The sequence below is a fragment of the Dama dama genome, chromosome 12, assembly GCF_033118175.1.
Source record: "Dama dama isolate Ldn47 chromosome 12, ASM3311817v1, whole genome shotgun sequence".
NCBI classification, from domain to species: Eukaryota; Metazoa; Chordata; class Mammalia; order Artiodactyla; family Cervidae; genus Dama; species Dama dama.
Window position 1 is genome coordinate 18475486 of NC_083692.1, and position 27674 is coordinate 18503159.

The 27674-nt window shown below is 43.2% G+C and overlaps 2 protein-coding genes across 6 annotated transcripts in view; one reads left to right on the top strand and one right to left on the bottom strand.

The window, feature by feature from the left end:
• Window positions 1-18: 18 nt before the first annotated feature.
• FAM161B (FAM161 centrosomal protein B) lies at window positions 19-15790 on the top strand. Its single transcript, XM_061156689.1, has 9 exons — window positions 19-172; window positions 5514-5833; window positions 6789-7342; window positions 9076-9422; window positions 9835-9962; window positions 11751-11915; window positions 12134-12233; window positions 13756-13898; window positions 14577-15790. The coding sequence occupies exons 1-9, from the start codon at window positions 119-121 to the stop codon at window positions 14713-14715; spliced, it is 1950 nt and encodes a 649-aa protein (XP_061012672.1). The 5' UTR covers window positions 19-118; the 3' UTR covers window positions 14716-15790.
• Window positions 15791-16254: 464 nt separating this feature from the next.
• ZNF410 (zinc finger protein 410) overlaps window positions 16255-27674 on the bottom strand; it is a 42068-nt gene continuing 30648 nt past the window's right edge. For 2 of the 5 annotated variants that reach the window (XM_061156690.1, XM_061156691.1), the window contains 5 exons: window positions 27236-27325; window positions 24520-24645; window positions 23620-23760; window positions 22090-22217; window positions 16255-17026 (listed from right to left, as the gene is read on the bottom strand). In XM_061156690.1, the coding sequence (XP_061012673.1) occupies window positions 16988-17026; window positions 22090-22217; window positions 23620-23760; window positions 24520-24645; window positions 27236-27325 (524 nt within the window). In that variant the 3' untranslated portion in view covers window positions 16255-16987. Of the gene's footprint in view, window positions 17027-17204; window positions 17263-22089; window positions 22218-23619; window positions 23761-24519; window positions 24646-27235; window positions 27326-27674 lie in introns of all 5 variants that reach the window. The other 3 variants (XM_061156692.1, XM_061156694.1, XM_061156693.1) reach the window with 3 other exon arrangements.

Here is a 27674-nt window from a genome sequence, read left to right on the forward strand (position 1 = left end):
GGAGCCAATCAGAGGCCCACGCTAGAAAGAGGCGGAACATGAGCAGCGTCTCTTGCGCCTCCACCGCCGCTGTCACCGCCGCTGTCACCGCCGTTTGTCTCTCTACCCGGCTGAGGAGATGACCGTGGGGAGGTCTGCAGGAGCCTCCGGCGGCGCTCAGTGGAGCCATCAGGTGAGGGGAGAAAAAGGAGAGGGATCAGGTCTGCACCCCGGAAAGGAAACTCTGAGAGAGGGAGCTGTTTGAAACGTTGACTTGGAGACAGACGACCGGGGCGTGTCACCGGGGCGTGGGATTCTAGCCCTCAGTGTTTGCAGACGCGAAGGCGGGCTCTTAACTCCGGAACTTGAACCGCTTGCGCCTTGCGTCAGGTTCTTCATAGAATCGTAGCAGTGTGACCCTGTTTTCGCTTATCGTTTCAACCACCTCCAGGATTGTCGTTTCCATTTTGTATTATAGAAGAGAAAACAGGCACAGAGAGATTAAGAAATTTGCCCCCAAATTCAGAAGTGAAGTGAAAGTAGCTTAGTCGTGTCCGACTCTTTCCGACCCCATGGACTTTACAGTCCATGGAATTCTCCAGGCCAGAATACTGGAGTGGGTAGCCTGTCCCTTCTTCAGGAGATCTTCCCGACCCAGGAATTGAACCGGGGTCTCCTGCATTGCAGGCGGATTCTTTACCAACTGAGCTTTCAGGGAAGCCCTCCAGATTCAGAGACAGAAAGTAAAATGGTGGTCTCAGGGCTTGAGGAGTGGGGATGGGTTAGGGAAAATAGAAGTGACTGCTAAATGAAATGAAGTGTCTTGAGAGTTGATTAAAAATCGACTGTGGTGATGGTTGCACAACTGAATATACTGAAACCCACTGAATTGTACAGTGAGTTGTATGAATTGTATGGTATGTATGAATTATATCAATAAAGTCGTTTTTTAGAAAAGAATTTTCCTAAAGTTACACGCTTTTCAGTAGCAAAATGAGGGCTAGGGTACACATATCTTTGACTCAAAATCCAGTTCTTTTTCAGTATGAGAGCCAGATCTTTGAGTACCCAGTTCAGCCGTTACCAGGTGTCACTTGGAGACCAGAAACAGCCCTTCCCCCAACTACAGCCAGTCAACCTGTGCTGTCCCATCATGGCCCCAGCCTGCCTCTCTAAGGATTTCTCTGCTATTGTCCTCCAACCACACTGACCCTCTTTCTACCTCTCCAAGAGTCATTTGTTCCGGCCTCAGGTCCCTGCCTCAAGTCCTTTGCACTTGTTCTTTTTTTTGAACCCCAAACCCTCTTTGCCCACATCTTGGCAAGTATCACATTTTTCTTACTGATCAGGTGTCAACCTGAAAGTCCTCCACAGTGAGAAAGGGAAAATCATCCCAGGACTGAGAAAGTACAACTCAGACTGTAATAGACCCAGATGAAGCCAGCAGCAAGATCAGTAGAAATCAGTATTTCTCACAGGGCCACGTTGTACCTGCAAAACAACTAATACCCCGTACTTCTAAATGATTATGCTTACTTACCAACTGCTTACCCAGCCCTACTTTGTTCTTTGCCACCTTTTGAATAAAAATGACTCATTTACCCACTTACTAAACTGCCCTCTTCATGACAGCATCCATCCAGAGTTGATCCCTGCTTCTCCTAACCCTCCTCAGAATCATTTAGGACAAACCAACCCTAGAAAAAGCCCTCAACCCCCACCCCAACCAAGTTTCCTAATTTCCCAAAGTGTGTGCTAAGCCACTTCAGTCGTGTCCAACTCTTTATGATGCTATGGACTATAAGTCACAAGGCTGCTCTGTACATGGCATTCTCCAGGCAAGAATACTGGAGTGGGTTGCCATGCCCTCCTCCAGGGGATCTTCCCGACCCAGGGATCGAACCCATGTCTCTTACATCTCCAGCACTGGCAGGCTGATTCTTTCCCACTAGTGCCAACTGGGAAGGTCCTTCAGAAGGTATTCTGTAATAAGTTAATAAACCTAGTTCTGATTACAGGTACATTCCTAGTGGTCTTTATCTGATGAACTTTTATCAACAGAGAAGCTTCCCATAGCCACTCCATCAGTCTATCACAGTTTTGTGGCTTTTATTGAATTAATACCATCTTACATTGTCTTTCTCCCTTCATTAGGATGTCAGCTTCATGAGAGTAGGGACCTTGTTTGTCCTGCTCTCAACCCAATGCCCAATGCACATTCAGTTCAGCCACTCAATCGTGTTCAACTCTTTGCAACCCCATGGACTGCAGCACGCCAGGCTTCCCTGCCCATCACCAACTCCCAGAGCCTACTCAAACTCATGTCCATCACACTAGTGATGCCATCGAACCATCTCATCCTCTGTCATCCCCTTCTCCTACCGCCTTCAATCTTTCCCAGCATTGCACATTTAGTTCAGTTCAGTCGCTCAGTCATGTCCGACTCTTTGCTACCCCATGAATCGCAGCACACCAGGCCTCCCTGTCCATCACAAATTCCTGGAGTTTACTCAAACACATGTCCATTGAGTCGGTGATGCCATCCAACCATCTCATCCTCTGTCATACCCTTCTCCTCCTGCTCCCAATCCCTCCCAGCATCAAGGTCTTTTCCAGTGAGTCAACTCTTCTCATGAGATGGCCAAACTACTGGAGTTTCAGCTTCAGCATCAGTCTTTCCAGTGAACACCCAGGACTGATCTCCTTTAGGATGGACTGGTTGGATCTCCTTGCAGTCCAAGGGACTCTCAAGAGTCTTCTCTAACACCACAGTTCAAAAGCATCAATTTTTCGGCGCTCAGCTTTCTTCATAGTCCAACTCTCACATCCATACATGACCACTGGAAAAACCATAGCCTTGACTAGATGGACCTCTGTTGGCAAAGTAATATCTCTGCTTTTTAACATGCTGTCTAGGTTGGTCATAACTTTCCTTCCAAGGAATAAGCGTCTTTTAATTTCATGGCTGCAATCACCATCTGCAATGATTTTGGAGCCCCACCCCAAAAAAGTCTGACACTGTTTCCACTGTTTCCCCATCTATTTCCCATGAAGTGATGGAACCAGATGCCATGATCTTAGTTTTCTGAATGTTGAGCTTTAAGCCAACTTTTTCACTCTCCTCTTTCACTTTCATCAAGAGGCTTTTTAGTTCCTCTTCACTTTCTACCATAAGGATGGTATCATCTGCATATCTGAAGTTATTGATATTTCTCCTGTCAGTCTTGATTCCAGCTTGTGCTTCATCCAGCCCAGCACTTCTCATGATGTACTCTGCATATAAGTTAAATAAGCAGGGTGACAATATATAGCCTTGATGTACTCCTTTTCCTATTTGGAACCAGTCTGTTGTTCCATGTCCAGTTCTAACTGTTGCTTCCAGACCTGCATACAGATTTCTCAAGAAGCAGGTCAGGTGGTCTGGTATTCCCATCTCTTTCAGAATTTTCCACAGTCTATTGTGATCCAGACAGTCAAAGGCTTTGGCATAGTCAATAAAGCAGAAATATATGTTTTTCTGGAACTCTCATGCTTTTTCGATGATCCAGTGGATGTTGGCAGTTTGATCTCTGGTTCCTCTGCCTTTTCTAAAACCAGCTTGAACATCTGGAAGTTCACGGTTCACATATTGCTGAAGCCTGGCTTGGAGAATTTTGAGCATTACTTTACTAGCATGTGAGATGAGTGCAATTATGGGGTAGTTTGAGCATTCTTTGGGATTGCCTTTCTTTGGGATTGGAATGAAAACTGACCTTGTCCAGTCCTGTGGCCAAGAGTCCGAAATGCAGTACTTGGATGCAATCTCAAAAATGACAGAATGATCTCTGTTCGTTTCCAAGGCAAACCATTCAATATCATGGCAATCCAAGCTTATGCCCCAATCAGTAACACTGAAGAAGCTGAAGTTGAACAGTTCTATGAAGACCTACAAGACCTTTTAGAACTAATACCCAAAAAAAGATGTCCTTTTCATTATAGGGGACTGGAATGCAAAAGTAGGAAGTCAAGAAACACCTGGAGTAACAGGCAAATTTGGCCTTGGAATACAGGATGAAGCAGGGCAAAGGCGAATAGAGTTTTGCCAAGAGAACACATTGGTCATAACAAACACCCTCTTCCAACAACACAAGAGAATACTTTACACATGGACATCACCAGATAGTCAACACTGAAATCAGATTGATTACATTCTTTGCAACCAAAGATGGAGAAGCTCTATACAGTCAGCAAAAACAAGACTCGGAGCTGACTGTGGCTCAGATCATGAACTCCTTATTGCCAAATTCAGACTTAGATTGAAGAAAGTAGGGAAAACCACTAGACCATTCAGGTATGACCTAAATCAAATCCCTTATGACTATACAGTGGAAGTGAGAAATAGATTTAAGGGACTAGATCTGATAGAGTGCCTGATGAACTATGGATGGAGGTTCGTGATATTGTACAGGAGACAGGGATCAAGGCCATCCCCATGGAAAAGAAATGCAAAAAGGCAAAATGGTTGTCTGAGGAGACCTTATAAATAGCTGTGAAAAGAAGAGAAGTGAAAAGCAAATGAGAAAAGGAAAGATATTCCCATTTGAATGCAGAGTTCCAAAGAATAGCAAGGAGAGATAAGAAAGCTTTCCTCAGCGATCAGTGCAAAGAAATAGAGGAAAACAACAGAATGGGAAAGACTAGAGATCTCTTCAAGAAAATTAGAGATACCAAGGGAACATTTCACATAAGGATGGGTTCGATAAAGGACAGAAATGGTATGGACCTAACAGAAGCAGAAGATATTAAGAAGAGGTGGCAAGAATACACAGAAGAACTGTACAAAAAAAGATCTTCATGACCCAGATAATCACGATGGTGTGATCACTCACCTAGAGCCAGACATCCTGGAATGTGAAGTCAAGGGGGCCTTAGAAAGCATCACTACGAACAAAGCTAGTGGAGGTGATGGAATTCCAACTGAGCTATTCCAAATCCTGAAAGATGATGCTGTGAAGGTGATGCACACATTGCACATTAGACACCAGTACATATTTTCTGAATGAAAGGAGTGTTTAAACTCAGTTAGATTTCCCACTTTCTAGGACTCTTTCAGCTAAACCACACTGTCTCTCCTGTTAATTACTCATGCCTAGTAAGAGGGTAGGAATTAGCTAGCATATGAGAAAAGCAGAGGTGTAGACAGGGGAAGCAGGAAAAGGGAGATTGGCAACTAGTAGGTAAAACCCCCAAAAGGCAGGTCCCAGAGTGTGGCCAAAGTCACAGGTGGGATTCCTAGAGCGCAGGGGTGCATGGTGCAGGTAGGTACTCCACAAATGCTCACCACACTGCATGAACCAACTTCAGCTCTGATTCCCTTTCCTGCCCTCCAACCAAGCACAGCCTATATTCTGAGACATGAAATTTCTTTAAAGCAAGTAACACATGTTCCTTGGTCCCCTGCCCCAGTTCCTAATATATAGATTTATTTAACATGAAATTAATAGTTACATGTTGAAATCATAGTTTGACCCACAGTCTATTCTATTTTGTTTTAGATATTTTCCCCCAAATCCTCCTCAGACACAGACGCAGACGAGGAGCTGCACGGGGATGGGCTGGTTTTGCCCAGGGCCAGCAAACTCAGTGAGTTCCTTGGTCCAGAGGAGGAGACAGACTCTACTTCTGACTCAACTGGGAGCTTTTTCGAGACTCTGCAGGCACTGAGGCAGAAAGACAGGCGGTGCTGGTTGGAATCCCTTTATCCGTCTGACCCAGACAGTGATGAGAGCCTCTCTGAAGAGGATGAGGACCCGGAGCGTTTCCTCCAAGACAAAGGCAGGGGGAAGCCACAGGTGCAGTACCCCCCATCTTCGAGGTAAGGCAGCACGCAGCTCTGGCCAAGCCATGTTGTGACTCTAGGCCTCATCTTCCTCCTGAGTAAAACAAAGACCTTCTGCAAGTGCCACTTGCTCAGGCTCCAGCTCAGCATCAGCCAAACATGTTCTGATTCCTACCCAGCAGTCCTTAATCATGGTGGGTAACCCTTAGTCAACTGAAACTTTGGGATCGATTAAAGAGATGCCTTTCCCAAATATGCTACCTTCCTGAGAATGGCACCAAGATCCATTTACCTTGCCAAGCCCTGCTGTATGTTGTCTACTTTATCTCTTGTAGTATTTCTTTTCTCCTTCCAATAATCCTGTAAGCAGATATCATTTTTGCCATTCTGCAGATGAGGAAATTGAGGTTCCAGGAGAACCTTGCTGGAGGTCACACAGCTGGTAATTGTTTGAAGCAAGTTTTGAACCTGGGCCTGACTCTAAAGCCCTCCTCCTCGTCACTGCCCTCTTCTCTCTACCGAATGAAAAGATTCGAGTGCAAAGTAGAAAATTCTTAGATCAATTCTAAGAGGAGACTTCCTTCTAGGGCTGCCGGTTTGGCCTGTGGGAAGGAGAGAGGCCAGGTTGAGAAAAAGGCATGCCTAGAGGCAGTCAGTAAGTCATCTGCCTGCAATACAGGAGACTTGGGTTCAATTCTTGGGTCAGGAAGATCCCCTGGAGAAGGAAATGGCAGCCCACTTCAGTATTCTTGCCTGGAGAATCCCTTGGACAGAGGAGCCTGCTGGGCTACAGTCCATAGGGTCGCAAGAGTCTGACATGACTTACCGACTAAAACCACCAGCCACCAAACCAGAGGCCTGTGGGGCTGTGACATGAGGCTGAGAAACTAGGTGTGACCTGATGGAAGGTGGGGGGGAGGTGGAGGACTCTGGAGGAGCCGGGCGTCCTGGCTGCCCTGTCCTCCATGCACACAGCTGCTCTGTCCCCCAGGTGTGGCTCCGTGAGGCGCTGCAGCTCCTGGGGCACCCTGCCCTCCCGTACTCCCAAGGCTCATCCGCAGCCACCATCCGGCTTCAGGCCTCCCTCCCAGCACAGAAGCATCAGCTCCTGGGCGTCGTCCATCACCGTCCCTCAGCCATTCCGCATGACGCTGCGCGAGGCCAGGAAGAAGGCGCAGTGGCTGGCCTCCCCTGCCTCCTTTGAGCCCGAGAGGCGGCAGGCCGAGAAACAGGGCCAGGAGGAGGCCGAGTGCCACCGGCAGTTCCGGGCCCAGCCCGTGCCCGCCCACGTCTACCTGCCCCTCTATCAGGAGGTCATGGAGCGCAACGAGGCGCGCAGGCGGGCAGGGATCCAGAAGAGGAAGGAGCTGCTCCTCTCTTCCTTGAAGCCCTTCAGCTTCCTAGAGAAGGAGGAGCAGAGAAAGCAAGCTGCTCTGCAGAGGCACCTGGCCGCCACTGCCGCTACAGCCAAAGTCCCCAAGCAGAAGGCCACAAGGAGGATCCCCAAGTCCATTCTGGAGCCAGCCCTCGGGGACAAACTCCAGGGTAAAGAAATCCTTAACCTCCCAGCCCCCTCCTGCCCGGAGGTGCTGAGGGGGTGCTGTGGGGGAGTGAGTCGGGCTCAGGGGTCATCCTGGCTTGGAGATGAGCTGTTCGGGGGTGGACCCACCAGAGATCTTGTTCAGTGCAGGCCCAGGCCACGGGTAGGGTTGGGTTGGCCCGTCCAATGGCGGAGCCTGGTCGGCAGAGGGGTGGGAGGCCTGAGGTTCATCCCAATGACCTCATCTGTCTCAGTGAGTGAATGCCACCACCTCTGCGGCAGCACAGGTGCCGGAGCAGAGAACCACTGAGACGGCCGGGGACCAGCCTAGGCCAGTACCACCGCTAGCCAGCTGCCCCCAAGGAAAGGCGCCCTCCCACCTCCTGTGAGGTACATTTCAAGAAGCGAAGCTTCTTGACTGGCTTTATTCGCTCATTCAGGAACACGTGCCACACCCCAGGTGTGAAGAAACAGATGTGGAGTTTGTGGACAAGGGAGGGAGACAGACAAATCATGACCAATGTGACGAGTCACTTGCAGGGGATAAAGGGGAAAGCCTGGGGGAGCCTGTGGAACATGTAACAGAGTTCCTGACTGCAGTGAGGCGTGGGAACAGTGAGGGAAGGTCCCCAGAGGAGAGTGAGCGTGGGGGCTGACCCTGAAGGAGGAGCCGTGGGGAATTCGAAGAAAAGGAATGAAGAGTGTATCAGGAAGAGACAATAGCATTGAAGGTAAGAAAGCTGAGCACATTCAAGGCATGGAAAGGTAGAGGGGAAAGAAAGGAGAGAGGGGTGGGACAGACAGGCACAAGCCAGGCCTGGGGCCTTGTAGGCTGTGGGAGGGAGTTTGGCCTTCTTCCCAAGGGCAGCAGGGAGACACTGAAGGGGTTGGGTTTTATTTTTCAGATTTTATTTACTTGGTGGTGCAGGGTCTTCGTGGCGGCATGTGGAATCTAGTTCCGTGACCTAGATCTGTATCTAGGTTAAACCTGGGCCTCCTGCATTGGGAGTGTGGAGTCTTAGCCATCGGGGAAGTCGCCACTGAAGGGTTTTAGGGTGGCTCATGGTCAGATACACAGTTCAGAAAGCTCACTCTGCTCTGGGGATAATAAAGGGGGATGGGCGAGTCCAGAGGGATTGTGATCTACAGAAGCCTATTTCAGTGACTCAATTGAGAAATTATGAATAAGAGAGGACGGAAAAGAGGCTGGCCCAGAGGGAGGTTAAAGAGGAGGAGATGGCAGAACCTGTGACTGATTGAAATGAGAAAAGAGGCAGTAAGAGTGATGTGGGCTTGGGCAGTTGAGTGGACAGTGGGGCCTCTGCCCAAGAAGGGAGACCTGGGAGAAGAGCCGGGGTCTGGCCCATCCCTCCTGCTTCATCTCTGAAGAAGGCACTGTAGAAGGTGCTCAGTAAGTGTAAATGGCAGCTGCTTCTGCAGCCTGATTGGCACATAGCAGTAGTGTCCTAGTCAACATTCATTAGGGCACTGTCTAGAAAAAGAAAAAAAAGGAAGTTGTAGTGTTTGCCATTTTCATGGAATAATACTCCTATCCTGGCCAATTTCAAGCTTTCCACATGGTGCCAGCTGGCTTGCAAAATTCCTGGAAAGTTAATCACGGGTTCCAGCCTCGTTACACTCCATCACTGCAAGTGTCTAAGAGGGAAAGCTCTCCAAACCTTTTGATATGAAGCTTGGTCCCTTCTCACCCACTGCCACCCTGACTTCCCTTCCACAGAAGCTGAGCTCCTTAGGAAAATTCGCATCCATATGAGAGCCTTAGACACGCTCCAGAAGGCCTCATCCCCCATTGCCCCCTCCAGTAGCCAGGCTGACCGACAGCCTCGAACAGCCACACGGACCCGGGAGGAAAAGCTTGGGTTTCTGCACACTGACTTTGGATTCCAACCTCGGGTGAATCCTGCCATCCCTGATTACGAAGAACTTTACAAGGCCTTCCAGAAGCAAGCTGCCAAGAGAAGAGACACCCGGGAGGCAACGCGCAACAAGCCCTTCTTGCTGAGAACTGCCAGCCGGTGTCACACTCGGAGGCCCTGTGATGTCGCTGCCTCTGAAGGTAGAAAGGTGAGAGCTCAGGCAGGAGGGACAGGGCTGAGGCCCAACACACAGGAGGGGCCAGGTGTCAATGGAAGGCACTTCTCACAACATTTTTCTTTAAAAAAAAAAAACAAAAAACACTGGCTCAGCTGTAAGCCGATTCACAGATCCTAAACATTTAGGACCACAAGAATACTTCCCTTCCTTTCCTCTCGGTAGGGGGACTTTGCAGAAAGAAGTCCAAGCAAGTCTGGAAGCCAGGGAGTTGATATCCATTAGCCATGTCCCAGTACCAATTCCAAAGAACTCTTCTCCTCTAATTAAAAACTTTGGGATTAAATGAAGACTCTGACTAGTACTTCACCGCAGTTGAATCCTAGTGAAGACAGAAACTAATTGCACATGCTGTCCCACCAATATCAGCCTTTGTTTCTTCTAGGAATCTCCAGAGCCACCCGCCACACGCCTGTCGAGGAGTCGTTCTCTGAATGGCCTTGCTTCCCTCTCTGCCAACACCCTCCCCGTACATATCACAGATGCCACCAGGAAGCGGGAATCTGCAGTCCGGTGAGTGGTCAGGCTGCACGAGGCTCATGGTGCTCGGATCTTGGCCCAAATGCTGGAACGCACTCATCTGCTGAGCCTCCTCTCTTGTCATAAGAGAGACCGAGAAAGGGGTGGAAAGGGAGCCTCTGATCAGGACAGGAATTCGTGTGACCCTCACACACTGAGTGCTGCAGAATGCCTAGCCATCCCTCAGCCAGTGTCTTTGGGGGACTTACTTTGTGCTGGGCACAGTGATAAAGTTGGAGATACCTTATGGAACCTATAGTTTATTATCTAGTCTGAAATACAGAAGAGAAAAGCAGCAACTACTGTATCTTGTGAGTAGTATAATGATGGGGGAATATGGGGAATTGTAGGGGCACTGGGCAGCCTGGGTCTCTTGTAATAGATGTCTAAGGTGAAACCTGAAGAATGAGGAGTCAGCTAGATAAAGGCTGGAAAGAAAGAAGTTTCCAAACAGATGGAGATCCACTGAGGAAGCTGGAGGAACCTACAGGAACAGGAATTCAGAGAAGCCTGAACCTGCCATAAAGAAGATGAGGCATCCATGGCGGAGATTTGAGATTTTCTGATTCATCTTGGGGAACTATTATAAATCAGTTGGGAAACAGGAGCCTCCTTATTTTTAACTCTTTAATTGACCTGATTGTCCTGGTGGTGTTTGTTCTCATCCAGCCAGTGCCCCAGCAGGAGTTCCTCCACCAGGCCTCTGAGCTGAAGACAGCAGGAGCAGTCAGTGTAACAGGTGGCTTAACCCTGGGAGGACTTGCATCTCAGTGCCTTCCTGTGGGGCTCACAGGAGTGCACAGAACGTACTTGGCTGCTGAAGACCCACAACAGGGATTTTAGAAATGTATTTAGAATCTAAAGGATACTCCCTTCTTCCTCAAATTTCATTCAGAGCTGCTAAATCAAGGCTCAGTGCCTCTATTCTGAGGTCTCACTACAATAGGTCTCATCAACCAGAGGGTGGCCCACCTGCAGAGGATGTCCACGTCTGCGTTCTGGCAATAGGGAGTGTGACATATTAGCAGGCTAAACTTTCCCACCCTCCTTCCTAGTATGTCTGAATATAAACATCCAATGCAAGAGTCTGGACTTTTCTGGTAGAATTCTCCATAGTACCCTGTAGAGTAGTTACACAAACTAAATGCTGCAAGTTGATCCCAAATTGTTTGTGCATTGAGGGAGACCCATTTCCAGGTTTCCATGGAAACGCAGATATGTATTCCCAAAGGACTATGAACTCGGGCACCTTCCAATCTACCATTTACAGCACAGTTGTCAAGGGCAGAGGCTTGGGAGTCAGACATCCTGGTTCTAACCTTGGCTTTCACTTGCATGCTGGGTAGCTTTGAGCAAGTAGCTTATCCTCCTTGAGGCCCAATCTTGTTGCCTATGAACAGGGAGACTTACTGTCCTTACCTCAGATGGCAGCTGTTAGGATTACAAAAACTAATAGCTATAAAAGCACTTATTGGTGTCTGTTTGTACTTGGGTCAGTGTAGGTAGCTCAGCAAATGGTGCTTATTAGTATTACTGTTTCCAGATAGCAGGAAGCCTGAGTCTAAGAGTATTTTCTTTCATGTTTTCCAGTTCAATTGATGAACTTCTCCTAGGGTAGAAACTCACTGTCCATGGTGCTGGAAAGGCTTCATCTGCCAGTGCATTTAACCACAGAATCTCATTCTTCCTGAAATCCCAACTGACTTTCCAGCGAGGTTACTAAGATTGCTTTAAATTATACCCATGTTGGTCACCGGTATTTTTCTTGCCTCTTCCCTTTAGATGTTCACTTGAGAAAAAGGACAAAGCAGATGAAAGTACTCAGTGGTTGGAGATGCACAAAAAGAAGTGTCAGGCAATATCTAAATCTGTCACCTTGCGTGCAAAAGCCATGGATCCCCATAAGAGCCTGGAGGAGGTGTTCAAAGCAAAGCTCAAAGAGAATCGGTCAGTGTCCTCCATGTGTCAAAGGGATAACTATCTTGGGAGCCACTTGCCTTGAAAATGGGGTCATTACAATAGGCTCCTGTAATCATAGTCAAGAATTTTGCCAGGCACAGTTAGGAATTTCCAATGTCTATGGGAGTTATTCCATTTAACTGGAATTAAAGGTATTCCAGATTGGAAAAACCTGGAACTCACTCTAAAAGTCTTGTTAATTTCAGGAACAATGACCGTAAAAGAGCAAAAGAGTATAAGAAAGAACTGGAGGAAATGAAGGAAAGAATACAAAGGCGGCCGTATCTCTTCGAACAGGTTACCAAGGTAAATCTAAAGTATCATTTATTTTCTGTCTTGGATGAGATGGCTCTTAGAAATTATGCAACAGTTTAATATCTGGGTATTAAACACTTCCCTTAGGCTCAGAAAGATTCCAAATTTGGCTCATTTTATTACTACTATCTTTCCCAAAGAAGGTAGTGCATTGGTGAACACTGTTTGGACTGGTTTCATCCAAGACTGGATTCCAAAGGCATCTATAAAAGGATATTTCACTTCCTGGGGTTTTCACTATAGTCTAGTTTACAGTTTGAACCAAAATGGAGGTTAGATTCTAGACATACAATTGACAGTCTGGCTCTGTTAGAGTATCTCTAACTTGCTAACGTCACCTCTCCTCCTGTAGTGCTGGTGCCCCAGGCATCCCCAGTCTCTGGAGCTGTGGCACATTTATAGGTCTTCAGGGGTTGGGATGCTCGCAAGCACCCCACAAGGCCTCTTCCAGGTTAAGTGGCTTTCCAACTGCAAGATCCTCTCTAAGATGTTCTCTAGACTTTTAGGGAAGTTGGACTCAGTTGAGATTTCCCTAAGGAAGCTCTGGGGTTACTTGAACAGCCTTAGAAAGGCCACCATCCCAGACAGCTTTGAGCTGCATCAGGCCCTATAGAGCTCTCTCCTCTCCAGAGTTTCAAACAAAAGTTGGCATTCCATAATGACCTGGTTCCAAATGCTAGGCATTATCAGTACATTATTGAGGCGTTTCCTGGGTCCAGTCCTCCCTAGCTTCCTGCATATTACACACACACACACACACACACACACACACACACTGGATTGTCTTGGATTTACACACACACACACACACACACACACACACTGGATTGTCTTGGATTTACACACACACACACACACACACTGGATTGTCTTGGATTTACTTAGCAACTTAGATTTCTAAGAAAAAATTTCTTATAATGACTTTTGCTCTTTATGTTAGCTTTTTCCTAGGAAGCTTACTCTCAGATCTCAAAAGATCTTTCACCACTCTGGGAAAAATATCAGTTAAACAAATATGCAAAAACTAACCCTTTTCTGGTCTATGTACAGACCATCCACCCTGTTACGAATGTTACTACTGCAGCTTATTTTCAGTCTGTTATATGTAAGTGTTCCTGATGATGGTTTCGTTGCTTTTGAATCTTAAATGTTTTTAGTCCATCTTTTTCATTGTTGTCTCACTTGGCCTTCCAAAAATCTGAATCCTTGGCCAGGCAAAGATGTGGTTCCCAAAACAGCAATTGGCATCTCCTGAGAGTATTAGAAATACAGAATTGCAGGTCCCATCTGAGAACTACCAAATGAGTATCTGCATTGTAATCCGATCTTCAGGTAGTTCCTATGTACTTTGAAGCTTGATAACGAGGCTCTAAGTAATTTTCATACAAATCTGTGTACAGCATTAATGGTGGGGTGGTGGGGTGGGAAAGAAGTATTAAAGCATACAGATTAAACAGGCAATTTAGAATTAATCTGGTAGTTCAGCTATAGCAGATTCATTTCTATTCCACAGGACCTTGCCAGGAAGAAAGCAGAACAGCGCTATCGAGACACCCTGAAGCAGGCTGGGCTGGATGAAGACTTTGTGAGGAACAAGGGTCAGGGCAGCCGGGCTCTACAGTGGAAGGAGCAGTGGGAAGTCGGTGATTGTCCCAGGTGATTGGGGTCATCCTGCAGCTCTCAAACTGCTTCTCTAGCAGTGCCGCTGGGAGGAAGCTTTAGAACATTCACTCATATTCTGAGTCACAATCCTATACTTACAGTATACTAAACCAGGGATCTCCAAGTAACACATTTAAATTTGGTGTGTAGTGCAGTTGTGAATAAAATATAACCATTGTATATTAGGTCTAGATTCCTTCAATATGAAACAGATCATTTTTCCAATTTCAGTCCAATGCCTTCACTTTTGAAGAAAAATCATGTACTTTTACTTCCTATTAAATGTTGTTACACTCTTTGACAAGTGAAGGTAGAAACCTTTATAGAGCCCAATAAAAGCTGTAAAAGCTTGATCAAAGCCTTTCTTTTCCCTTCAGCATGGTCACCATGGCTTGTTCAAATCTAGCAGTTTTAAAAAGTAACTCATTAGCACCATCTCCTCCATTGATGATATCTAAGTCAAAGGGAAAAAAGTACAGTATTTCCATTACTCTCAAATTTTGTTTCGTTAAGTCCTAGCAGCCCTTACCCTAATTCCTATCTCAGTTTTCCCCCTAGAAATTTGCCTTTCTACCCCATACAGAATAATGATAATCTTGAAACCATGCTTATGCCTTACATGATGGTTCCTTTAAAACTTAAAATTGTATAATGCTTTAATTTATTCTGCAGCACTCATGAAACTACAAAAGTTGGCATCAGGAATCCACAGCAGGATTTAGAAGAATCTCTGGAACAGATTTCAAGTCCCATGAAAGAACTGGAGGAGCTGTCTTACGAATTACCAGATAATCTCAGAACACTTGCTTAATAAGGATACTTACAATACTGCTTTTGAATAGTATTCAAGCAGCAAACTTGGGGTTGAGTCAAGGCGGGCAAAACTTGGATTTTGAGTCATGGTTACTTCTGGAGAATGGGGGAAAGAAAAGTAGATAACAGAGAATAATCCAAGTTAAATCAAAGTGAGAAGTTCAAGATGGAGAGATCAGAGCTGATTAATGGTTCTTTGTGCCTCACACTTAAGTATATGTACAGAAAAAAAGGTGTAAGCCTTCCCGGTCAGGAAACAAATGGGTCATATGGGCTAGCTGTAAGATAGCAGGAGATAAAAAAGAGACTGGAAAATATTGTCCTGCTGGACTATGGGCCTAGAATTGCCAGATAAACCACATTTTCAACAGAAACCAGAAATTTGCCTGTTGGCAACTAATTTAAAAATTACTGGGAATCCCCTGGTGGTCCAGTGGTTAAGACTCTGCTTTCACTGCCAAGGTGCAGGTTCATTCCCTAGTCAGGGAATTAAGATCCCACAAGCTGCATGGCCCACCCCCCTCCTTCCAAAAAAAATTATTTGGAAATAATGTGTGGGCAAAACAATTCACATTTGTGTATCAGAATTAGCCCATGGGGGATGACACCTTTGCAACCCAAAATACAGGGTTTCTCAGTCTCAACACTATTGACATTTTGGGCCAGATGACACTTTTGGGTGAGGGAGCTATACACTGTAGAATGTTTAGCAACACCCCTGGCCTGTACTCACTAGATGCCAATAGCATCCCTCTCCCCAGTTCTGACAACCAAAAATGTCTCCAGATATTGCGAAAAGTCCCCTGGGTAGCAAAATGTCCTTGGTTGAAGATCGTTGTTCTAGTATAAAAATAAGTGTAAGTTCTAGTATAAAACTGGCATTTTTAAAATACAAGTATGAACTCGGGGTAATTATGCATGTCATTAACAAACTAAGAACTATCACTGTAATTACTTTATTTAAAACAGCAGTTAATTCTTTGCTGTATCTTCTCAGAATGTGCCACTGTGTGCATGTATGTACTGTGTCAGCATGAGGTTCATGTTAATAAATTTGAAACTTCTGACAGCCATGACGTCCTACTAGTAGGTGACCTTTGGATGCTTTTCTTCTCAGCAATAATAATTAGATATTCTCTCTCAGGATGAGAGATCTATCATCCTATAAAGAGAGAGATTTATCATCCTATAAAGACAGGATGATAGCAAGAGTGCCTGCTCTAACAGGAGAACTTTGATCATGTTTTTAAAACTACCTTTCCGGACAGATTCAAGAGTATCTGTTATTACTGCCATTTTTCCAGACTCAAACATGGTCCTTTTGGTGATGACGAGAGTGACACTCTACTAACCACCATCTGGGTTTGTTGGTTGGGGATGAAGATGCTCGTGTGAGGCGCCCCGAGACTTCTGAGCTCAGTTTTACCTGCATGGACTCCTAGGGGTAAATCAGTGCCCCATCTTAAAGGGAAAGGCTGAATTATTTTCTTAATCTACTCTCTAAGAAAACAAATTTGTTTAAAACAAGGAGCCAAAGAACTGACCAGCTGTTTTATTTAAAGGAAAAACAATTGAAGCTCTGAATCATATGATTTTTAACTTAAAAAAGAAAAAAAAAAACCTCTTAACATGCTACTGTATGTTCCATAAACAAAGAAAGCAAAGTGGCCAAGTAGAGGTGATTAGGACAAGATAGTACCTCAGCTTGGGCCAAGCAGGGATTCAAGTAATTTATTTTTTTGCAGCCCAGTGGCGGAGAGTCTCTTACTCAGGTTGCTAAAGGGAGAATGTCACAACAGGACTGACATCACACCCTTCTCTGAAGCAACAAGGCATCTTGAAAGTTGAACTTCTTGGTGAAGTTTTATGGTTGGTGGCAGGATTTAGTTCACCCAAGTGAAAAGACAGCTCAGTCTGGGATGAAAATTCTTCAAAGGAAAACCTCCCCTCAATAGTCTTACGGAGAAACTGCAGCCAACATGTAATCAAACTCACTTTTGGAAGAAGTCTATCCCAAAACTGCAGTGGGAAGAGAGGTAGGTCCAGTTACCCAGCCCATATGCACTGCTTTCTTCCTTGTCTGCACCAGATGGTAACTGAAGAGAAGCTCTCCTACATTCATCTTCTAGGCCAGGAAAGATGAACAGAGGCAAAAGTGGGGTCCTTTTTTGTTTTGGTTCTGGCAACTTGTGAGCCATAAGCATCCTGTTCCCACCGAATGCACTCTGGGATCAGACAAAGCTGCTCTTCCAGGAGTCAGCACCCATGGCTCATGTCCGTCTTTCAGTTAAATCTCCTTGGTTTAGTAACTGTAAGAGATTAAAAACAAATCTGGAATAGTTACCAGTGAATAATAGGAAAAATAACTCATACTAAGTGAAAGGTTTACAACTGGGGGTGGGGAATACATAACAAGGGTAAGTCAGGGATAGCTAGTTCCAAAGCAAGAGACATGCAGAGACTGATAGATCTCATTTATATACTGACCTTGGGACAGCACTTTGACCACTTGATGCTGTCATTTCCACTATGGCAGTAAGATATCCTGATAATAATAATAATAATAATATTCTATAAGCCAAATTATTATTTGTGTAATCACACTCACTAGTCAGGCAAATCAGAACTGGTGGAACCAAAAATCTTATATCAATCAGTTAACCAAGGTACTGTTAAACCAAAGTCAGTTAACCAAAGGCTGCAGGTTCAAGTAGAAGTAAAAGGAATGGGGTTCTACATGAAAGCTACAACCCAGTCATGAAAAATCAGAGATTTCCTGGCCTTAAAATACCCTTCCTGTGATGAGTAAGACAAGCCTGAGCGTCTCCAATAGGGTGGACATTCCACTCTACACCCAGGGTTGCTACTCTAAGGTGGTTCTGCATAATAATGGATGAAACTGGGTTCTATTTTATTATGAAAACAAAATGAGATGGGAATGAAAACAGGATAAACACTGAGCATGTTTTAAAATCTAGTCAAATAAATTTTGAGCTGGAGATATATTTGGTGATCTCAATTTAGATGAAGGTAATTTACATAGTAGGATTTAATGGTATAGAAGTTAAAGAAATTTAAAGAAAAGCATAAAACTTAAGAGAAAGAAACTACAGATCTGATTTGATGCTGTGTGGTAGAGATTAGGAATGGTATGTATTTAATCTAGACCAAGAGCCACATGTTTGCACTCAAACTTAGCAATGGCACTTTTGAGAAATGTTAAAGAATTGGTAATTTGTTTTCCTTCTTTTTTCAACTGGAAAATATTCTAAGATAAAGTGAAAGCTAGCTGGCAATCACTTATACTGGTTCTTAAGTTCAAGAATGTAAACTCAGTGGGGCGACAGAACCCCATTTGGGATGACCTTTAGTCCACAGGAGGTCAAAAAGCCCTTGGGTCTCTGTTGGGCCTGCACAGTGAGTCCTCTGGTTCTCAAAAGACCTGGCCACACTGAGGGAAAATCAAAACTGTCCAATCTGAACCATCTGAGTGAGAGTTACCTTGTAGTTCTTCATATATTTTCCATGATAATTTCTGATACTTGGCTTGGTTGTTCTCTGATATTCTTGGTAAGTTATCTTTATTTTTAGAGCATATTTACAGGAGTCCAATTAGAAGTCCATCAATAGATTCTTACAGGTCTGATCTACAATGCATGGTGATCTTTAAGAAACAACTTGGAATGGCTACATGTTGTTTTAAGGTTTGCTACTGCCTTCTTCTCTGGCATCTGAAAAGAATCCCTAAGGAATCAATAGTCCTCATTCACTGGTAGAATGGTCAGTTAGTAGCTAGACCCTGGATGAGGAAGAAGATGCAGCCTGGAGCCTTTGGGGGCTGATAGCTTGAAAAAAAATGAAAGGTACTGAAGAATGTGACAAACCTACCTTGAGAAGGAAAAGGAGGGAATGAGCAATGGAAATGCCTTGATGACAGGAAAATAACAGTGGTAGAGTAAAGGAAAATAAAATAAGTGAGGCGCAGACAGAAGTTATATTTGTATACACACAAGGATCCATGAGGAAAACGTGACCGTGCAGGATGTTCAGCTTCATCTAAGAGTGGCATGTTCCTCTGGTGGCATCCACAATTAAGCATCTGAGGCTTCCATTAGAGGCCCTTGTGTTCTCCTGGGGTGAAGGCCAAGTTTTGTTTTCTTTTTTTTAGGTAGTTTGTGTTATTGTGTCTGCCTGAGGCTGTCAGTGAGCATCACCCAGACAAGGACACTTTGAAGCCAATTCCATGTTCAAGAGAACAAATGTACTATTATTGGACTTTATGCCTACACAAAACTGACCATGTCATACTCCATTTAAAAACATGTTGTGGGAGAAGGAAATGGCAACCCACTCCAGTAATCTTGCCTGGAAAACCCCATGGATAGAGGAGCCTGGCAGGCTACAGTCCATGGGATCACAAGAGTCAGACACACACACACACAAAAAAGAGTCAGACACGACTTAGCGACTAAACCATCCACCACTACAAAGTGAATATATGCCTAAAGATAATGCGTGAAAAGGATATTTGCCATATACTAGCTAGTTTTTTGGTGGGAGGGTGGGAGTCAAGGAAGACTTGGGGTTATTTTTTCATCAACTTCCATTTTATACTTATTTATAATGACCATTATTTTTACTAATACTGTAAAACTATGAAAATGAATAAAATACTAAAAGTTTCATATAGCCAAAAGTTCATAATATGATGACTTTATTTTATATGATAATATGAATTAAAACATCTATCTGTCAAAAAAAAAAAATAAAAATAAAAACATGCTGTGTCTCCCCAGTGCCCCCAGGATAAAATCATGTCCTGTAAGACCCTCCAAGAGAGGAACCAGCTTGTCTTTCCTGCTCTCATTTTTCCATTCCACACCTTTCTCTCCATTCCAAGTCCATTACACTCAACCCTTTGTGGTTCCATAGCCAGGCATGCTCCCTCGCACCTTCTGCCTTTGTGCATACTGCTTACCTTTACACCTGTTAAATTTCTTCCAAATCCCTCCTACATCTCCATCAAGATGACTGCTATTCATCCCTTAGGTCTCAACTTAAGCTCTAAAATTTATTCCCTAACTTCCCCCAAGACTAGCACTACTACCCTGAATAAAATCTGCCAGTTATTGACCCATTGCCCTTCCCATTCTAAACTCTCTACACAGCACAACTGCAGGGGCACCATTTATATAGCTATGGAGTTATAAAAAGTTAGAGGCCCTAACTCTGACTATAAGCTCTTTGAGGCAGAGATTGTATTTACTACTGTATAACTAGTACCCAGCAGGGTGCCTTGTGCTAAGTAACAGAGGATATCAATAAATTGTTATTAATTTTAGTGGGTATGACAAAGATATAATTATGAATAACTTTATCTGTTAGAGGTATATACTGAAATATTTACTGATACATATATTAGTATCTGTTGAATGAATTAAGTCTTCATACATTTGGCATTTATTTGGGGTAATATGGAGTGCTTCAATTAAAAAAGGTATTTAGTAGTATGGGAGAGAAAAGCTCCAAAGTTTCAAACATTAAAAGAAAGAAAACACTGAGTGCTGTGCATTGGTATGTCAGGTAACTTGTACTAAGTACAAAGAGAAGGAAATGATTTTCCTGAACTAGTCAACCCAATAGTTAATGAAAGTATATCTTTTATAGAAGAATCACAGTTAATAAAAGCTGAAGGAAAAAAAAGAATCATGATATCACTGTTTAAGCCCTAATGAAAAAACAGATCTAGGCCATGATAAGTAATGGTTGCCAAAGCTTTTACATAACCCACTGGTCAATCTTGAGATCTGTAAGAGAACAGCTGAATATCATCTCTCTCTTGATGAAACCTAGTAGGAAGTAAGAGAACCACCAACAAAATATTCTTGCCAAGGGAAAAACAAACAGGAACCTAATCAAGCCCCTAAATGTAACTACCAGTTTCCAGGATATCTGTGGATAGAGAAATGTATCAAGCAACAAAGGGAGTCAATCAGCTAAAATAAAAATGTGGGAAATTATACAGGACAAATAATCCAATTCCTTAAATAGATAGCTACACTGGAAAAAAAGAGGGGTGGACTATTACAAATAAAAAAAAAATTATTAACCAAATGCAATATATAGGCTTTGTTTGAATCCTAATCAAACCAACCAACCATAAAAAGATATTTCTGAGAAAAAATTTTAAAGGCTAAGTATCAGAAGATATCAATAAATTGTGGTTAATTTTATTGGGTATGATACAGATATGATTATGAAAACTATTTATCTGTTAGAGGTATATACTGAAATATTTACAGATGAGATAGATGTCTGTGATCTGATTTAAAATACTCCAGTATAAATAAAAACATTAACAGCAAACAGTAGGAGGGGAGTGATAAGAACAGTAGATAGTTAATTGTTGAAGATGGGTTGATACCTACCTGGGTTCATTATACTAATCTCTTCCTCAGTATATATACTCTTTGAAAACTTCCATAATAAAAAATTTTAGACAGATATATGAAGCAGGGGAAAAACAGAGGAAGGCTCCACATGAGACATGTTCCAAAGCAGTCACCAGGAGAAGGAGACTTAGGAAAGAACCAATGATAACAAATAATAAAAGCTTTCAATATAACATAAGCAAGAATGAGACAATGGGTCACAATGATAAATACAAGGAAGGGTTCTGGCAAAAACAGCATGCTCAGAGCCTTGTGAACTTGGGTATCCTCAGAAATATTACAGAAAAATTGAGACTACTCAAATAGGAGGAAGGGTCATTTGAACGCTGTAATGATGGACTGTGGTCTAAAGGTTATATTGAAAAGTAAAAGATACTCTAATGCCAAAGCCAGGATATACAAGCTTTGGGAACAGCGTGTGCATATAAAATAAGCTCATGATGAAGTCATCTACCTCCACAACGCAAGGCCAGTAAAAGGACAATCCGAAGATTCTAGAAGCCCGACTGGTTTTCATTCTGTTTTCTGGATCAGAACCAAACAAATAGAGTAAGGGATGCTTAGAATCAACCTGAAAGCCCTCTTTGATTTAGATAATAGTTCTTACTCGACAAGCCAGTGCACACATTCCCATACGCTCAGTTGGTTCAGCCTGGTTATCTCCCAGACAAACAACCCTGGCAAAATGAATGATAAATTAGGACATGTGTATCAAGGAAACTAAAGTTGAGAGCCCCAGATGTGAATGACCAACCTCTCAATTCAGGAGACCCTAACACTCAGGTTAGCTTAAAAGAAGATATTCTAGTCAAAGTCTCCAGGAAAGGGAAACAAGAATGTTTTTCAGATCCTCTGAAGTAGATTCCCAATCATTCCCCACCTTACTCGCCACCGAAACAAAGGGCAAGAGACAGATTTACCTCCTGCGGATTTACAGCAGTTAATACAGAAACCTCATACGACTGCCTCCCTGACTGCATGGTCACCAGGTGATGCGTCACATCAGGCACTGAAGACAGAGGACGTGGGGATCCTTCAGCAAGCACCTCTGAAACAGCAGAAAAAGGTTTCAGTGCAAAGTGAATCCAAAGATCACCCTACCTTCATTATCAAGCCTCTCATTAAAAACTCTCAAAACTGTTCCCTGAAAAACTGAATCCCACATTCCTGTGTTTCTTCCCAATTAATTCCTGCCTGATAATCATTATCAGTGAATTTGGAAAGTATTACAAAAGGGGGATGGGAAGAAAAGGTAAAAAATCTTGATGTAACAGTTGACCATTTCTCAATACGCAAATTTTGAGTAATATGGCTTCAGCACTATTAACTGGATTAAACTGCATGTGAATCAGGAAACCAGAGCCAACCTGCAAAGCAGTCACCAGTAATGGAAACAGCACAGTAAGTGCTGGTCAAGTGCTTAAACCTGGCTCCAAGGTTCCTACTCATTGTCTCGTCCTCCTTTCAGATCTTCTTCCTTAAGGCTGGCTAAGGAGCTCCATGCCATTTCTATGCCTCATGCTTCAGTTATCCACTAGTATCATTTATGAAACAGAAGAGGCTTATTGTGGAAGCACACTTGGGGCCTTGTACGCTCCATATGTAAGTTACACAAATATGGCCTTTATAACCAAAACTGACTGGGGTTTGAGTAAGGAAAACACAGGATCTGACTTATTAAATGTTTATCAGCAGAATCACCATGAAGATCTGGAAACAGCTTACACATAAACCACTTAGCTCTCAAATAAATTAAGAGGGGCTTTCTAGTTTACATTGCTCTTCCAGGATACCACGTAACTTAATGTTTGCTTAAAACACTACCTTCTGCTCACTCAGTGTTATTTCCCAAATGTAAGTTTTGACTTCTCAACTAGATTTTAAGGTCCCTGTCTTCTACTTTTATCTTTCCCACGGTGCCAGGTACACAAGTAGGCACTGAATAAATGCATGCTGACCTCACCTGTTAAGTTTTTCAGAGAAGAGGGCCTGGCCTGTGTAACTTGGGTGAACTTTCTATACCAGAGAGGAGCAACTGTTTCCTACAGAGCCCTTTCTTTTCTCCAGAAGATATGGCTTTTGAAGGTATGGAGAAATTGCTTTAATTCTCCTCTGTAAAACCTGGTTATGTCCTGTTTAAATGTTTTAAAAGTTAAGTTCTTCCATAACTGCAATAGGAAAGATAGAAATAGTTGGGCTAGGATGCTAGGATTATGGATAATTTTCTTCTTAAAACTTTTTATTCTTTTGTTACATTATCTTTTCAATGAACAAATTTTTTTTTAAAGATTCACTTATCCACTTCAGAGACAACACAAATGGTATTCAATCATGCCATTTCTACTCACAAGAAATGAAATTAATTAAAACCTCCATTTCGAAGACAACCCCATTCCTTAGTCCCTAGTTGCAGCTAGTTTCCCCAAATAAAGGCGAGTTGAAAGTCTTACCATCATCAACTCCTAGGATAGAATTGGTATTTGGTAGGTTCAAGGATTCTCCACCAAGGCTGGGCTGAGAATTCATAGACACCAGGTTTTTACTGGTTACTGAAGCCTCTTCAAGCAAACTACTGCCCATTAGTGGCTCAGCTGCACAGAGAATAGGATGTGAGAGACATACAGCGCTCAAGGCTGTGCCTGGTCCCCCTTTTCCTTCAGGGGAAGCTGGCCTTTTCTTTCAGAACTAAAGGTTAACCTGTATCTTGGATGTCACCTCCTATTTCACTTACTTTTGAGAAGCAAAAATAAACCTAGAAGGGAAGAAATGAGCCTCATGGATAAATACCCTTGCTTGTGATCAGCATCTGGATAATTAACATACAAAATAGGATAGGTGCATCCCTAAAAAGGAGTATTCAGAATAAAATGATTAAGGAAAGACATGGAGAGGAGTAACAATAAAATGTATTACCAAATTTAAGTTAGGGTTAAAAAAAAAAAACAAGGGAGTCATGACTGATAAGTAAAAAATGCTTAAACTACTGTAATACAGAAATCTTCACCACAGTGACAGACAAGTGCTGGTCTATGCATCAGCACCAGTTACCACCAAATTCGCTAGAGGAACTTTTAAAACTATAGACTCTGGGGTTTTACTCCCAAGGAATCTCATTTATCAGGTTGTTTGGTGTTGCTGGATGGGAGGGGTGGACAGCAATATAAAATGTATGTTTTAAAAACCTGCAAACAACTTTTACTGTACAGCTGTATTTGGAAACCACTAGCCCACCAAATGAGATCGGCCTCTCTACCCAAAACAGAAGCAGAAAGTTTCCGTATTAGACAGGCCAGTTATTTGCCTCCTTGAACCCCCAAAGTATAGCCCTCCCCCTGTCTTCTTCTCCTTACCAGCTGGCTCCTGCTCCTGACTCCCAGCTGCTCCCGCCTGCAAGTGGTGCTTTCTCATGTGCACGTTCCTGCTCCCACTCTGGGAGAAGGTCTTTCCACAGACTTGACACTGATGTGGCTTCTCTCCTGAAACACAGACCAAAAAGGCAGGGTGCATTTCTGACAGCAAGAGAATGGACTCAAGCCCTAGATGGAGAAGCCCAGAAGATGTCAAACTAAACACGAAGAGGCTGCTCCTTCTCGCATTCCCCAGGCTCTCAGCCGTCAGTCCTTGGGGGAAGGCTGGAAGCCACCAGGCGGGCTTAGCATACTCACTGCTCCCAGCCTCCGAGGCTCTCCAGACCCACTGGACTGCTGCTTCCACAAAACAACCTCTCTGGTATAAGATCATGGGAGACATAGAACATTTCCTGCTCCTTTCAGATACAGTCTTCCATGAACCTCAAGGACATGCACTATCCTCAAGGATTCCAACCCTAGATTCATAATATACCTTTGTCTCATTTCCTGCCACAACTCTCAGTCTTCAACATTCACACTGGTGGTTCTTGTACACAGTAATCTAATCTATCCCCTATGTCCTCAAGTCTGAAACCCTCAATCTCCATTTTACTTACCCTGACAACCACACCTAGGGCAGCGTCAAAGACTCTTGGCCTACATCTAAGTAGTAGATGGCAAAAACTAAGTGAAATGACCAGAAAATTTCCAGAAGAGACAAAATCTACAGAGGCAGAAAGCTGGTCAATGATTGCTTGGATGTGGGGTGGGAGGAGGAACTGACAGCAAAGGGGCACAAAGGAACTTTTGGTGTGATACAAGTGTTCTATAACTGGATTGTGAGGATAACCGTATAATCCTATATACTGTCTAAAAAAACCACTGATGTGTATATTTACAATAGGTGAATTTTAAGGTATATGCATTATAGGTCCAAAAGTTGTTAAAAAGTAACTATAATGGGGACTTCCCCAGTGGTCCAGTGGCTAAGATTTCGCGCTCCCAATGCAGGGGGTCTGGTTCAGTCCCTGGTCGGGGAACTAGATTCCACATGCCACAACAAAGAGTGCAACAAAGAGTTCACATACAACAACTAAAGATCCCACATACTGCAGTGAAGATCGAACACTTTGCATGCTAAGATGCAGTGCAGCCAAATTAATTAATTTTTAAAAATAACTATAATGGACTGAAATATAGTGACCATATAGAAACACATGAATTCAAAATAATACTAGCAAAAGAGAGAGAAAAAGCAGTGAAAATAACACTACTAGAAGTAATCAAAGAACCCACTTCTTATTCTGAAAACTCAGTTAAAAGAATTACATATTTATCCTATCTTTCATGTGCAAATTACCAAATAATCCTAGTCAATAGAGATCTATTATACAGAATAATTCTAGGTAACAAATGTGAATAACAAAATTAGAAAAATTAACATTTTATAACCCCAACGAAGTAATGAATTTAGGCATCATTCAAAGATGAAGTCATTAAGTCACAAGGTTGCAAGGGAACTTACAATGAGGGGATTAAGGTGTTGACCACCTGAACCAACTGATCAATTGTGACAACCAAGCTCTGTGTGCCTCCTGAGGTGATGCAAAATGAAACACATACAACCACACATAACATATCCTTGCCAAAACCTTTGAATCTTTTAGGAAATATAGGGGAACAAGTTAAATGACACAAAATAAGGTAAACCAACACATCCAGAGCATGAGATGAGCTATAGGACCTGACTGACTCTGTTGTGCAGTAAGTCTAGAACATGAAAATCAGAAAGTATAGATAGATCTACATTCAGGACTTACTAGCCAAGTGCAAGAACTGGACCTTTTTTGGGTCCTGATTTAAACAAATCCACTTTAAAAGACGTTTTTGAGACAACTGGAAAAAAATTAAACATGGACTGAGTCTGAGATAAAACCAAGGAGTTACTGTTAATTTTGATAGATTATGGTAACGGCATTATTGTTACATAAGAAAGTATTTTTCTCTATTTTTATGTAAGTTTGACAAAATTTTACATAACAAAATAAAGAACAATAAAATGAAAACACTTTACAAGCCAAACAAAACACACCTGGAAGTCCACACCTAACCCACTGACTATTAGTTTGCGACCTCTGCTTAGAATTTGTCAATATTAAAACCCTGCTCTACCCCTAGGATCTCAGCTCTGAAATTCACAGCCCTGACTGATTATACCTCTCCAACTCCCTTGCTCCCATTGAACCACTTCATTGTCTTCATGACAAATAACTTCTAGTTCCTTCTCTCCATTCCTCCCCTTCTGGCTTCCCTTCGTTTTCCACAGCTAGCCATTTGAACAAGTTCCTGATTCCATTCTAGAATCTCACTCTACTTTTTGAGTCCACTTCTGCCTTGGCAAGTCTCTGAATAACTCCATGTACCATATCTGATGTAATGTAGAAGCACCCAGTGTACTGGCCAAGTAAATTTATTGATTTCCTCAGAGAAAGGTCTCAATCAGAAAGCAGTTCAATAGCTCAGCTGAAAATAATAATTAGGTTCTTTTCCCCTTGATTATATGACCCTTTGAATGTAAGCATCAAGGGCCTTGATTTATGATTCTGTCAAGAAAGGGAGGAAAGCAAGGCATCTATTTTTCTTTATACTACTACCCTTTTACCCTAACCTTTTACCCTTTTGGCTCTCCATCTTCCCTGAAATCTATGAATGGTACCTGAGTGAACCACCAAATGTTTTCGAAGACTAGAATACTCAGCAAAGGAACGGCCACATCCTTGGGCTTCACAAAGGAAAGGCTTCTCTCCTAGAGACAGAAAATGAGATAAAGACTCAGTCTTTTGATGATATGACTTTTACTCTCTTTTCCCACCAACCTTCTGTTTTCAATCACTTACTCTGATTTACTGAATTCACACTATATATTATATATATATATAATTATATTATATATAATTATAATGTTATATATATATTATATTATATTCACCCTATATATTTCAACTAGACCATCCAGCAGGTATCACCTCTCAGTGATCTGGTACACAGCTCCACCCTGCCACCCCCATTTTCTTTAGAGTGGCTGCCTCTGAACATAATACCTCCTTCTCCCTCCTCATGGGCTGAGCCCCAGCTGCGTTGAACCACCTTCTTAC

Excerpts from the sequence above, each read along its gene's own strand:
- FAM161B (XM_061156689.1), top strand. The coding sequence starts at position 119 with ATGACCGTGGGGAGGTCTGCAGGAGCCTCCGGCGGCGCTCAGTGGAGC. Across the intron at positions 5,834-6,788 it reads CAGTACCCCCCATCTTCGAG|GTGTGGCTCCGTGAGGCGCT; the intron begins GTAAGGCAGCAC and ends TCTGTCCCCCAG. Across the intron at positions 9,423-9,834 it reads CTGCCTCTGAAGGTAGAAAG|GAATCTCCAGAGCCACCCGC; the intron begins GTGAGAGCTCAG and ends TGTTTCTTCTAG.